Source organism: Macaca mulatta, chromosome 6 (assembly GCF_049350105.2).
Source record: "Macaca mulatta isolate MMU2019108-1 chromosome 6, T2T-MMU8v2.0, whole genome shotgun sequence".
Classification (NCBI taxonomy): Eukaryota; Metazoa; Chordata; class Mammalia; order Primates; family Cercopithecidae; genus Macaca; species Macaca mulatta.
The window spans coordinates 141,516,710-141,531,225 of record NC_133411.1 but is presented as its reverse complement, the minus strand read 5'-3'; the positions used below and the strand labels follow the sequence as shown (position 1 = coordinate 141,531,225).

Below are 14,516 nucleotides of genomic sequence, written 5' to 3'. Positions count from 1 at the left end.
TTTTCCAAGACAGAGTTTTGCTCTCATTGCCCAGGCTGGAGTACAATGACACGATCTTGGCTCACTGCAACCTCCACCTCCCAGGTTCAGGCAATTCTCCTGCCTCAGCCTCCCGAGTAGCTGGGATTACAGGTATGCCCCACCACGCCCAGCTAATCTTTGCATTTTTAGTAGAGAGGGGGTTTCACCATGTTGGTCAGGCTGGTCTCGAACTCCTGACCTCAGGTGATCCTGCCCTGGCCTCCCAAAGTGCTGGGATTACAGGTGTGAGTCACCATGCCTGGCTGCTGTCTCCATTTCTTACTACCCATTCTCTCCCCACCCAACTCGACCAGGCTTCAGTTCCAACTGTGCCACTGACTGCTCCTCAGTCATTAACAACTTCCATTTTGTCAAATTTAAGGGTCACTTCTTAGTCCTTATTTGACCCCAAATAGCATTAGATTCTTGATATATTTTCTTCCCTTGGTTTTCAAGATACCATACCTTTTAAAATTTTTTCCCACCTCACCAGCTGCTTATTTAAGGGATTTGCAAACATAACTAGTGGTGGGACCTTTCCCTTCTCTCTCTATGCTCATTCCACATGTGATCTCATCTCATGAGTTAAATGCCATGGATATGCTGATGACTCCCCAATGTACACCTTTCCCTTGAACTCTAGGCTCGAGGTTATATATCCAACTGCCTGCTTCACATCTCTGCTTAGATGTCTACAAGCACTTCAAACTTAAAACTGTACAAAATGGAACTACTGATTTTCTCTCCCCAGTCCCGCCCATTTTAAGGAATGGCAACCTGTTCCCCCAATGTCCTGTTGTTCAAGTAAAAATATGTAGGAGCAACCTTTGGTTATTTTACTTTCCCTCCCTTACACTCAATTCAGAAGCAAGGCCTGTCAACTCTCTCTCCAGAATAAATTCCAAGTCTATCTTCTATCACTTCCCTCTATTTTCACTGCTACCACCTGATCTAGCCCACCACCATCTCTTGGTTACTACAAGTCTCCTCATCGGTCTCTGCTTTTACTCTTGCCCTTTACAATCCATTCTCCACACACAGCAGTCAGTGCAATTTCTTCTAACTAGAAATCAGATTATATTATTTCCTTCCTTTAAACCCTCCAGTGACTGCCCAATGCAGTTAGAATGAAATAAAACTGTTTACCACAGCTACAAGGCATGACATACTCTGGGAATGGCCTATCTCTGACTATATTCCAGCCATGCTTGCCTTCTTCCTGGTCCTTAGAAAATACTTTCTGTTCGTCCTGATCTTGGCTGCTGCATTAACTATTCTCTCTACCTGGAATGCCTGCACCCCAGTTTTTTGCATATCTTGCTCCCTTCTCCTCAATCAGGTCCCAGCTTAAGGGCCCATCAGTTATGCTCACATTGTTCATTTTTCACTGTAATAACCTACCATTACTAGCCATTTTGTTATGAATTTATTTCTTAATTTTGTTTCTTCATCCTTATATACTTAGTATCTAGAACAGTATCAAGCATATATGTACTCACATTTTTACTGAACAAAATCCTAATATACAACTATATATTATGTATACACGCATCTCACTGAAGAGTTACAATATAGAAGTAAGTTATGGTTCTAAACCAGGAAGTATAAGTAACAGTTAAAATGTTTTTATATAAATACTAGCTTTTTTAACGGTTACAAAAAAAGGTCATGTCCATAATTCCAGCAGTTTGGGAGGCTGAGGAGGGTGGATCACTTGAGGCCAGGAGTTCAAAACCAGCCTGGTCATCATGACGAAACCTCTTCTCTACTAAAAATACAAAAAATTGGCCCGGGGTGGTAGCACATGCCTGTAATCCCAGATGCTTAGAAGACTGAGGCACGAGAACTGCTTGAACCCAGAAGGCAGAGGTTACAGTGAGCAGAGATCACACCACTGCACTCCAGCTTGAGAGAGCTGAGAGAACCAGTGAGACTCTGTCTCCAAAAAAAAAAAAAAAAAAAAAAAAAAAGCAGGGGGGCCACTATGGTAGCAACATGTCACAGGGGTTCTGAGATTTAATTTTATCTCTACCATTTACCTGGGTAATCTTGGGTAGGCTGCTTAATCTCTCTGATAAATACTTGCTCTGTAATACAGAGTTAGATACAATAATTAAATTGATTATGGCTATCATGTAGTATTCAATTGCTATTAGTGTTTTCTATGCATAGCCCTCAACCTCAAAGAATGTTGAAATAGGAAGAGAAACCTACATTTTCTTAATGAATTTAGTTCTTTAGTGCTATTTAAGAATAGAGAATTTAACAACTTACATTAAAGAATGGAACATGACAAAGAAAGCTGGACTAAATCGCCTCTGAGCTTTTCTGACTCTATACTGAATAACAGTATAGATTTTTAAAAATTCAATTTTATAGATGAGGAAACGGAAACTCAGAGTGTCTAAAGAATTTGCTAAATATCTTCAGTCAGGACTCAAAATCATCACTATGGAGAATAGCATGGAGGTTCCTAAAAAAACTAAAGACAGAACTACCATATGATTCTGCAATCCCACTTACTGGATATTTACACAAAGGAAATGAAATCATTAGGTTGAAGAGATATCTGCACTCCTATATTTATTACAGCACTATTCATAATACTCAAGATTTGGAAGCAACCTGAGTGTCCATCAACAGATAAATGGATAAAGAAAATGTGGTTCTTGCTGGGTACGGTGGCTCATGTCTAATCCCAGCACTTTGGGAGGCTGAGGCGGGTGGATCATTTGAGGTCAGGAGTTCAAGATTAACATGGCAAAACCCTGTTTCTACTAAAAATACAAAAATTATCCAGATGTGGTGGCAGGAACCTGTAATTCCAGCTACTCAGAGGCTGAGGCGGGAGAACTGCATGAACCCCGGAGGCAGAGGTTGCAGTGAGCTGAAATCAGTGGCTGAATAGCCATATGTGTATATGAATGACTTTTTTTTTTTTTTTTTTTTGAGACGGAGTATCTGTCTCCCAGTCTACAGTGCAGTCCAGTCTGGGAGACAGAGACTGTCTCAAAAAAAAAAAAAAAAAAAAAAAGTCATTCATATACACATATGGCTATTCAGCCATAAAATAAAATGAGATCCTGTCATCTGGAATAACATGGATGGAACTGGAGGACACTATGTTAAATGAAATAAGCCAGGCACAGAAAGACAAACTTTGCATGTTCTCATTCATTTGTGGGAGTGAAAAATTAAAACAATTGAACTCATGGAGACAGAGATGATAGGTAGCAGAGGCTAGAAAGGGCAGTGGAGATGGTTAATGAGTACAAAAATATAGAAAGAATAGGATGTAGTATTTAATAGCACAACAGAGTGACTACAGTCAACAACAATTTATTGTACATTTAAAAATAACTAAAATAGTATAATTAGAATGTCTGTAACAAAAGGAGGGATAAATGTTTGAGGTGATGGAAACCCCATTTATCCTGATGTGATTATTATGCATTGTATGCTTGCATCAAAATATCTCATGTGTCACATAAATATACCTACTATATAGTCATAAAAAAATAGAGTCGGCCGGGCGCGGTGGCTCACGCCTGTAATCCCAGCACTTTGGAAGGCCGAGACGGGCGGATCACAAGGTCAGGAGATCGAGACCATCCTGGCTAACACGGTGAAACCCCGTCTCTACCAAAAAGTACAAAAAACTAGCCAGGCGAGGTGGCGGGCGCCTGTAGTCCCAGCTACTTGGGAGGCTGAGACAGGAGAATGGCGTGAACCCGGGAGGTGGAGCTTGCAGTGAGCTGAGATGGCGCCACTGCACTGTAGACTGGGCGACAGAGCGAGACTCTGTCGCAAAAAAAAAAAAAAAAAAAAAAGAGTAAGACTTTTTTTTAAAAAAAGAATTCAAAATCTGGAGACAGCACTTTTAACCATGTATTATGGACTTCTGAGGTTTTTTTAAAAACGTAAAACTTATGTTGGACTTTTACACAAAGTCCAATGTCTTGCTTTATAATACCCATTTTTATTTTTTCATCACAACCAACTTATCTTATTCCAAATAGAAGTTTTGGTGTTTTGTTTTTTGCTTTTTTTTTTTTTTTTTTGAGACAGGGTCTCTTTCTGTCACCCAGGCTGGAATGCACTGGCACAATCTTGGCTCATTGCAACCCACCACGGCCTTCTGAGTAGCTCGGATTATAGGTGTATGCTACCACACCCAGATAATTTTTGTATTTTTTTGTAGAGATGGGGTTTTGCCATGTTGCCTAGGTTAGTCTCAAACTCCTGGACTTAAGCAATCCACCCGCTTTGGACTCCCAAAGTGCTAGGATTACAGGTGTGAGCCACTGTGCCTGGCCAAATAGGTTTTTACTGACAAAAATCTGTTTTGATTTGTGTCTCTTCAAATAAACCTATAATATCCTTGCTAGAAGTTACTGGATCTGCTATTCCTTAATGCTCAATGAATGTTTGGTAAGTCTATCGGATACACAGCATCTGTTGCTAAACAACTAAAAAAAACTAAGAAGTCCCCTAAAGGCATAAATGAAGTAGCTGAGAAGACTAAAAAGAATTATTAAAGGCAAAAAAATAAAAAACAAATATATGTATGTGTAGTCTACTGGGCAAGAATTCCTTAAGTTTTGCTTATGTTCTTGTTTCAACACCTTAACTTCCAAGACTAACCACTTTAAACTGTTGGATCTAGTATCTAGGAGAGATGGCAACATTCAAAGAGGTTAAAAAACAAAAGTTCTCATTTGGTGCAGGCATACACCTTTTTGGACCCAGGGAGCATTATAACGTTAACCTACCCACTCACAATGAAATGGGACAAAAGATGTATCTATGGAATACTCTCAAAAAAATAGTTTTAAAAGTTAAACTTAATCTAACAAAAATCTTAGTATAATTTATTTTTTAAAAATAACATGTTAAGATAATTGGCTCACTCCCAATATTTCACAGTAAATGGATCTAATCTGTCTTACATGATTATGTACTTCCTAAAACTTGTATATGCCAAAAATATGCCTAGGCAATTCTGGGACCACCTTTGTTATCATCACTAACTAAAAAAGTCCTCATACTGAAACCAGAGTTCTCCTGTCTTCCTGAGACCTGTGGTCTGAATGCCACTGCTCAGGTTGGTCTGTTGACTATGCTGTATCTGACCAGAAGTCTTAGAAGAGAAAAGAAGCTCTCTGTGTAACTCTCTTAGTGCTAAGGAAGATACTTGCCATTCCGGAAAAAACAACCACCACCAAAATCTAAAGTTAGTAATAATTCTCCTGCCACAAATGAACAGAACTGCTAGATAGATTTATAACAAAACTTATTTTAAATTCATAGTTGAGCTCACAAGAAAGAAAGGGAAATCCCTATATAACAGAAACGAAGATAGAAGTGAAAACCAGACCAGTCAGTATGTAACCTGACAGACAAACTAAACTTGGGGTTATTATTATTATGTTACTGTTATTTTTGAGACAAAGTCTCATTCTGTTGCCCAGGTTGGAGTGTAGTGGTGCAATCTTGGCTCACTGCAATCTCTGCTTCCCAGTTCAAATGATTCTCCTGCCTCAGCCTCCTGAGTAGCTGAGATTACAGGTGTGCACCACCACACCCAGCTAATTTTTTTATTCTTTTAGTAGAGATGGGGTTTCACCATGTTGGCCAGGCTGGTCTCAAACTCCTGATTTCAAGTGATCCACCTACCTCGGTCTCCCAAAGTGCTGGGCTTACAGGTGTGAGCCACTGTACCCAGCCATGAACTTGGGGTTATTATTTTTATAACCTAGGGATTGGTTCTTATCATCCAGGACAGAAGATAGTCTAGGAACCTACCAACTGAGAAATCAACAAAAACCCCTACATGCAGGCCAATGTTTTCTCTGGAGTTCCTAGTTAATATAAAACCAAAATTTCTGTGTAGATGGACATCTACAAGGAAAGGTCACAAGGCAGTCTCACAGAAAAAACAATGCTAGTAAAGATAAGTGCAAAATTAAATGTTAATAAAACACAGAAACTTCACTAGGGGATAGAATCAGAATACAAAACAGCAGAAGCAGCCTCCTCAAAATGTGAAATTAAAAAATAATAATCTGAAAGAGAATATAAAATGTGTATAGTTAAAATGAGTAAAGACACATTCAAGAAGGAATCAAAATACTAAGGAAGAAAATACATCAAAAGCCTGGCGCAGCGGCTTGCATCTGTAATCCTAGCATTTTGGGAGGCCTAGGTGGGAGGATCGCTTGAGGCCAGGAGTTCAAGACCAGCCTGGGCAACATGACAAAACCCCATATGTACTAAAAATACAAAAACTAGCTGAGTGGTGGCATGCATCTGTAATTCCAGCTATTCGGGGAGCTGAGGAATGAGAACTGCTTGAACTCAGGAGGTGGAGGCTGTAGTGAGCCGAGATCACGCCACTGCACTCCAGCCTGGGCGACAGAGCCAGACTCTGTTTAAAAAAAAAAAAAAATTATAAAAAAAACCATGTGAGTTTCTGAAAAAGAACAAAATAGAACTTATAGAAAAAAAATGAAGGGGAAAAAAAACAATGACAACAACTCAATAGGTAGTATTAAGTAGCAGCTAAATAATTTATGAACTACAAGATATTTACCCAGAGCCCACTATATGCAAGAGGGGTTAAGCAATGTAGAGGAAAGAGGAGGTTATGTCTAATAAAAAGTGAAGAAGGGGAAAATAGTGAGAAATGGAGAAAGAATAATATTTGAAGAGATAATGTATGAAAAATCCCCAAAATTGATGAAAGATATCAACCCTCAGATCAAAAAGCACAATTCATGAGCAGAAAAACTAAAGCTGAGTCTAGATACACTATTATAAAAATACAGAACACTGAAGACAAAGGGGAAAATCCTAAAAGAACCAGAGGAAAAAGGCAGATTACTTTTAAAGGAATAATTAAAATGATTTCTCAACTGTAACCACAGAGGCCAACAAAAAATTGAATATTTTTAAAGTGCCAAGAGAACAAAACTGTCAATCTAGAACTCTATGCTCAGCTAAACTATCAAATTAAGGGGAAAAACTTCTTAAAGACTGACAGTTTACCACTAATAGTCATTCACTGAAAAAAGCTATTGAAGAATATACTCTAAAAAAAAGAAAACTGAACCTAAAGAAGGGAGGAGTGGGATTTAACGAGCAAGAATGAACAAAAAAATTGGTAAACATGTGGGCTTATGAAGCCACCATAATAATTATTACTCATTTGTGATGATTTAAAAACAAGGTAAAACTAAAATATTAGACAAAAGAAATAATGCAGATGGGAGAAAATAATTAGTATTCAGGAAAAAGGTAAAACAATTCACATTAAAGTTATGGTTTTTAAACTCTGATGTGCATCAGAATCACCCAAAATGCTTGTCAAAAATAGACTGCTGGGGCCTACCCCTCAAATTTTTGATCCAGGTCTCGGGTAGAGGCTGAGAGGCATTCCTAACATGTTCCAAGGTGATAATGATAATGGTGCTCCAGGACCACTTTGAAAACTAATGCATATGATTTTAAGTCAAATAAGTACGTTAAAAATTAAAAGGTAAACCCTCAAATAACTAAAGTAGAATACAACTGATCCTTGAACACAGGTTTGAACTGTGTGGGTCTACGTTTATGCAGATTTTCTTCCACCTCTGCCATCCGAGACAGCAAGACTGACCCCTCCTTTTCTTCCTCCTCCTCTTCAATATGAAGAGGACAAGGATGAAGACCTTTATGATGATTCATTTCCACTTAACAGAAAACATATTTTTCCCGTATAATTTCTTTTCTTTTCTCTGGTTTACTGTAAAAGAACACAGCATATAATACATATAACATACAAAATATGTGTTAATCAACTGTTTCTGTTATCAGTAAGGCTTCCAGTCAACAGTAGGCTATAAGTTCTGGGAGAATCAAAAGTTACATGTGGATTTCTGACTGCGTGGGGGCCTAGTGTCCCTAATCCGCATGTTATATGGTCAACTGTATAACCCAAAGAAGGGAAAAAGGAGGAGTCAAGAAAAATAAATCCATCTCAAAAAGGCAGAAAAGGAAAAAAAGATGGCAGAAATAAATCCAACTCAATTGAGTAATCACAATGAATATGAAAGGACTAAATTCACTGGTTAAAAGACAGACATACGCTGGATAAAGAAAATTCTGCTATACGTAATTAAGATGGTGTGCGAAATGGCACAGAGATAGATAAAATGACCAATTAAGTAGAATAGAGAACCCAGGCCAACCCAGGCACATAGGGAATTCTGATATATGACAGAAATGACACTGAAGGTCACTGAGAGAAGGATAGTCTATCAATAAATAAAGCCAAGACAACCGGTTATTCATAAAGGAAAAAGTTCAACTTAGAATACTTAAATGTACTTGTATGTGAAAAGCAAAATTTAAAACTTTTAGACAAAAATATAGGAGTAGGGAAGGATTTCTTAACAAGACACACAAGGAGCTAACCAGAAAAGGTTGCTAAATTCAACTAACTCAAAATCAAATCCAGTGTCATCAAAAGATGCTAAGTAAAAAAGATAAGCATAATGTTTGAAAAGACTTTTGTAATACATATAACTGAAAAGGAATTGAAATGCAGAAGAGATAAAGAACACATTTAAATCAATAAGACCAATAGGGCCAGGAACAATGCCTCACACCTGTGATCCCAGCACTTTGGGAGGCTGAAGCGGGAGGACTGCTTGAGCCCAGGAGTTCGAGGTTACACTGAACTATGATTGCACCACTGCACTCTAGCCTAGGTGACAAAAAGAGACTGTCCCAAAACACACAGAAAGACAAGACTAATAATGAATAAATAATGATTCATCATTTTAAACCCATGAGGTTGGAAAACATTAAGAAATTTATAAAACCAATGTCACAGGATCCATCAAAGAAACCCTTATAATACCTGCTAGTGGTATAAATCAGTAAAGTCATTTCTGGAAAACAACATTATTTTGTAAAATTGAGCATACTCCGCAATGCACTCCCACAAATATAACCTTACACCTTTCCTCCAGAAGACATGACAAGACCTGAGAAAAAACCCCAAATGTCCCTCTATAGGAGAATGGGTCCACTGTGGTCTATTCCCATAGTAGATTCTGTACGTCAGTGAAAATGAATGAACTATGGCCACAAACAACACGGATAAACAAAAGCAAATCCAAATAAAAGAGCAAATCCTAGAATATCGTATCATTTTTAAAAAGTTTAAAATACGACATATATATGATAAAACTGTTTTTTAAAAAAGCAGAGAAAGTAAAAATCTTTGTCACTGGTTACAGGGAATGGGGATGACAGAAGGTTGAGATAAGAAGGGAGCATCTAAGTGGATGCCAATAATGGTAGATTGGTTAAAGGGAGGTAGTATCATGAATACTCCTAGATATTAATATGCTTTATATCTTAACTTCATAACTTAAGCTAGTGTGTGTTTACATATGTACATATATTTTTCCATTGCATGGTATACATAAAATATCATATTTAAAAAGAGAAAATGAGAGGCCGGGCATGGTGGCTCACGCCTATAATCCCAGCACTTTGGGAGGCTGAGGTGGGCGGATCACCTCAGGTCAGGAGTTCGAGGCCAGCCTGACATGGAGAAACCCCGTCTCTACTGAAAATACAAGATCAGTCCGGCATGGTGGCATGCACCTATAATCTCAGCTACTTGGGAGGCTGAGGCAAGAGAATCTCTTGAACCTGGGAGGCAGAGGTTACAGTGAGCTGAGATCGTGCCATTGCACTCCAGCCTGGGAAACAAGAGTGAAACTCCGTCTCAAAAAAAAAAAAAAAAAAAAAAAGAAAAAGAAAAAGAAAAAAATGAGAGAAAAGATTACTAAAATATGTTAATATTCATTGCAATAAGAAAATCCCCAGTCTAATACTTACTGGTCAAGAGTCTTATAATAAATATCCAGATCCTTGTTCACAAGTTCTGTTGTCCTCATAACAATCATCATTTCTCTATACTTTTCCTCAGCATCCCGAAATTGTGGTTCTCGAAGTTCTTTCTTAAAATGAATAATTTCTTCCTCATAACCTTTCTGTCGCCCTAATGCCAAACTGTGATTTCTTTTTATATTGTCTATGTTCTCTTCCAACTTCTGATGTTCACTGTAAAAAATGAAAATGACAAATAAGGACCATTTTTTAGCTTTTAACAATCTGAAGTGGAAAAGTCATAGATTTCTTTAGACAGGTTAAGTATCATTCTCCTTAGGAATCGTGTAACAGAGTCTCTCCTTGCTTATTATTTAGGGCTTTGGTACTAAAAAAAAAACAAAAACAAAACCCTCTCTTCCTTCCATATCTCTGCCCCACATAGGTTGCTAAACAGCTAATTTTTGTGTGTTGAACAGAGAACCCTCATAGCATGTTATCACTGATAAAGTTCCCGGCCTTTAGACGCTAAGCATTCTGGTGATTAATATTACAAATTCACAAACTTCTGATTGTGAGCTGAGAATGCACAATTATCAACACTAAGAAGTTATGGATAACAGGCTTCATCATTTTGCTCATGTCAAAGGCATAACACGAATTAAATCATATATTAATTATCTGCAGTAATACCTATTAAAAATCTAGATTCCTCCATGAAAACAAAATTTCTCTTGCCCAAGTATAAAACCCATAGTAATGACCAAAAGAAGTAAAATATTCAAACTTTTCTGATAATTTGGCAGACTGTACAAGTTTCAACGTTTGCTTTAAAAATCTTCATTTGTTTAACAATCACTTATTAAGCATCCTCATGTGTCAGGCACTGCTCTCAAGTTTATGGGCATCCTTACAGAGTTGACTGGATTACATGTCTTGTTGGCATTTCTGTTATGTCCTGGTTGAAGAAAGGTTTGAAAAATAGTTGTACTTAGTAATGTGAATGAATGTAAAAAGTACTGTTATATACCAATCACAGAAGAAATTTTTAAAATATCTGGTTTTGGTCTTTAGTAGCCACGAATATATTATTTCATTTCAAAATTTCTTCTAGAAGCATTACTTTTCCAACTTGCCATGGAGAGCATAGTGTAAAAGAACTGAGGCTTGGAAACTAGCATATTAAGGTCATATTCTTGGCTTTCATCATAATTTCCTCTGTGATTTTTCTGGGTCTAAGTGTGTATAATGCATAAAAAAAAGAAGATTCTGAAGATGATGAGCTCTTCTAATTATAAAATCTGATTTCCCTGATATAGGAAAGAGATTTTAAATAGCTAAACTAAGAGTACTTAAACATAACACAGGATTAACCATTTGTTAGGCTTTATAAATAAAGTTAAAATTCACTTTACTATATCCTTTAGAAAAACCTGAGCATTTTTTTCATTCATATTTCCATATAAATTCAAGAAGACATGAAAACTCTACAAGGAAAGGTTTAATAAATGAGAAGCCTGGATTTAACCAGGTGAGATGGTTCGCAATCTACGTATTTGCCTAGTACAACCTTTTATACCAGTCTAGTGCCTTAGCATCAACAAGGTTCTTACAGAATTCCTAAGGCAACTCTAAGGCAGTCAAGGCAGGAATAAAATCTTTTCTGGTCTACCAGGAAGGCAGCAACTACAATAAGTAACCATAAGACCAGATAAAGGAAGAATGAGACTCATCTTTCAAAAGAAATGCTCTGGTGGACACATAATTACAAATGAGAAAATCTAGACTGAATCTCTGTGGATAAATCACTGGCAACAACTCCACTGACAATATTATAGACTGTACAATCTCTGACCCAGGCAAGGTCCACAGCTCCATATTCTTTATGCTTAGTACCACTATTTTGTGCAGCAGGCTAGCAGATGTATGGGGACTAAGCATGTTCAATACTGAATAACTAAGGCTCATCACTACAATGTGATTACCAATTCTGTATCACTTCTGCAGTAATAAAGTTCTTAAGGCCATGAAATATAATTGTATCAAAACACTGTTCACCTTCTAGTAATTCTCAAAGGATACTAGGCTGAGGCTAAAATTCATTTAAAACAGGTATTTAACATTCTTCACATTCCAATAATAAAGACTTTTATTTAAACCGAAGATTATTTTAAAAGCATACTTTTTCATTTGCAAAACCTGCATTTGACCCATTTCCTTCAAATGTTGTTTTCTTTCTTCTTCAACTTCTTTTAGTTCCTCATTTCTTTTTCTTAAAGTAAGGTTATCCTGTAGCCACCTTTCTTGTATCTAAAGGTAAACATTAAATTAGTTAACAAAAATAACCAAGTTACTAACGTGAAATCTGTAACAGGCAACTGCTGATAGGAAGTGCCATGTCTGTCTTAGAATCATGTGAAGTTCAACAGAGGGAGAACAAGCCAGTGTGAAGGAATCTCCAGGTCTGGGGCAATCTGGATGGCCCATCCCCACCCATAGTCACAAGTGTAATACCTCCTGTAGTGCAGCTTTTACTGCTCTTTCATGACCATAATCTAAAAACCAGGTCTACTGTTTGATGGGGAGTCTCACAATGATGTGAGCATATATCTATGTACTTATTTACTTATACAGTATTAAAATATTTAGAAAACAATGCTATGAAATGGTGTTCACTTAAAAACATACAAAACAGAAATTTTAAATGGTAAAATTAAAAATATAACTAGATATTTTAATACCTATATCCCCAGTGGATCATTCTGCATAGGAACTCCATGATAAAGCCTACTGACCTAAAAGATCATAAGAGATCAATACTACTATTGAAGTCTTCCCCAACTTTTTCTTCCTAGTTCTGTCTCCCAACATGTACCAAGACTATTAGAACCTGTGAGGTATATGTTACCTACAGCTTCTACCTTTAGGCTGACAAATAATCATCACTCAAGGCAAGAAGAAGTGCCACAATAGTACTATATATCTATGAACTTGATACTTTCTTAGCCACTGAAATGAAATTTCAAAAAATTGGCTGTTCTTGTTGAGTAGTTTTGTCCTTCAGAAAAGACTCAATCACACTTAGCAGCAGCAGCAACAAAAAAATTATTTCAGTGGTTTTCCTGGTGATCAAAACGAACTATGGTGTCAAGAGACAATCATTAGAAAACAGTTTGTAAGTTGATTCTTTGGAATTTAAGAAAAAAAAAAAAATTCCTGCAGAAAGAAATTGGTCCACAAATCCTGTGTGTAGAAAACTTATCCTGAGTTTGGAGTAAGGATTTCTCAAAGAGGGAGGTGGGACCCTCCTGCAATAGCCCTTGCAGCTAAGCTAAACTCAGTGATGCGGGAAGTGAGAGAGATAGACAGACCTGTGGCAGTATCTTGCACCAACAGTAAAGGCCAGGGACTGGTAGATGGGAGAGGGAAATCAAGGATTTCTCTCACATGCTTAATGTTCATATCCAATTCTGCCCATCTGTGTGTGATTATTTTTAGAGTTTTTTTTTTTTTTTTCTTTTTTAACAGAAAGTAAGGCTACCTTCATTTTTCCTGGAAATAATATAAACATACAGTTTATCCACAGGGTCCACATCTATGGATTCAACTAACCATGGATCAAAAATACTGGGGAAAAAAATACAATAAAAAGTAACAGTACAATAAAAAAACACAAATTTAAAATAATACAATATAAAAACTACATATCATTTACATATTAATATCAAAAGCAATATAGAAATTAAAGTATATCACAGGATATGGATAGGCTATATGCAAACACTAGATATGCCATTTTATATAAAGGACTTGAGCATCCTAGATTTCGGTATCTGTTGTATTGGGGGGTCCTGGAACCAATCCCCCCCGAGAGATACTGAAACAACTGAATACATATCTACTAAAGGCATTATTATAGGCAGTTAAAGGTGACTAAAATGGCATGGTTATAAATGTCCTTTGTTGCTAAGGCAACCTAATGTGCCACTGTAGCTGCTGTGACTTACCAAGGTTCTACTATGGGGGACTATACTTGTTGTTCCTTGTTAGGAACAAGGGAATGTGCTACTACTTACTTTCATCTAATACCATAGAACATTTGAATTTGCTTTCACGATTGCATGAAAGGACTCTTTAAAGTGCTATCACATTTCTAGATGAGATTGATTTTTGGCACAAAATATTGTTGCTGGTCTGTCTACCTGCATTGTTACCAGAAAGCTAGGCATTTCTTTCTTTTAAGTCAGCTTCCATTATTCTTCTAGTTTTCAAAGACAGTATATACCACAACAAGAGTACAATGCTTCGAAGTCAGATACATCTAGGCTCAAATCAGTGTTATTACTTTTAAACTGGATAACTTTGGGCAAATTAGTTTAAATTCTCTGAACCTCAGTTTGCTTGTAACATGGTCAATAATACTACCTATCATAAAGAACTACTGTGTGGCCGGGTGCGGTGGCTCACACCTGTAATCCCAGCACTTTGGGAGGTCAAGGCGGGTGGATTACTTGAGGTCAGGAGTTTGAGATCAGCCTGGTCAACATAGTGAAACCCCACCTCTACTAAAATTACAAAAATTAGCCAGGCCTGGTGGCACTCGCCTGTAG

General features: G+C 37.2%; 1 protein-coding gene across 6 annotated transcripts in view; it reads right to left on the bottom strand.

Moving 5' to 3' along the window:
• RAD50 (RAD50 double strand break repair protein) overlaps positions 1-14,516 on the bottom strand; it is an 87,694-nt gene that overhangs the window by 15,042 nt on the left and 58,136 nt on the right. For all 6 annotated transcript variants that reach the window (XM_078005161.1, XM_078005163.1, XM_015140736.3 and 3 more), the window contains 2 exons: positions 12,089-12,216; positions 9,916-10,140 (listed from right to left, as the gene is read on the bottom strand). In XM_078005161.1, coding sequence (XP_077861287.1) covers positions 9,916-10,140; positions 12,089-12,216 — 353 coding nt within the window. The remainder of the gene's footprint in view (positions 1-9,915; positions 10,141-12,088; positions 12,217-14,516) is intronic.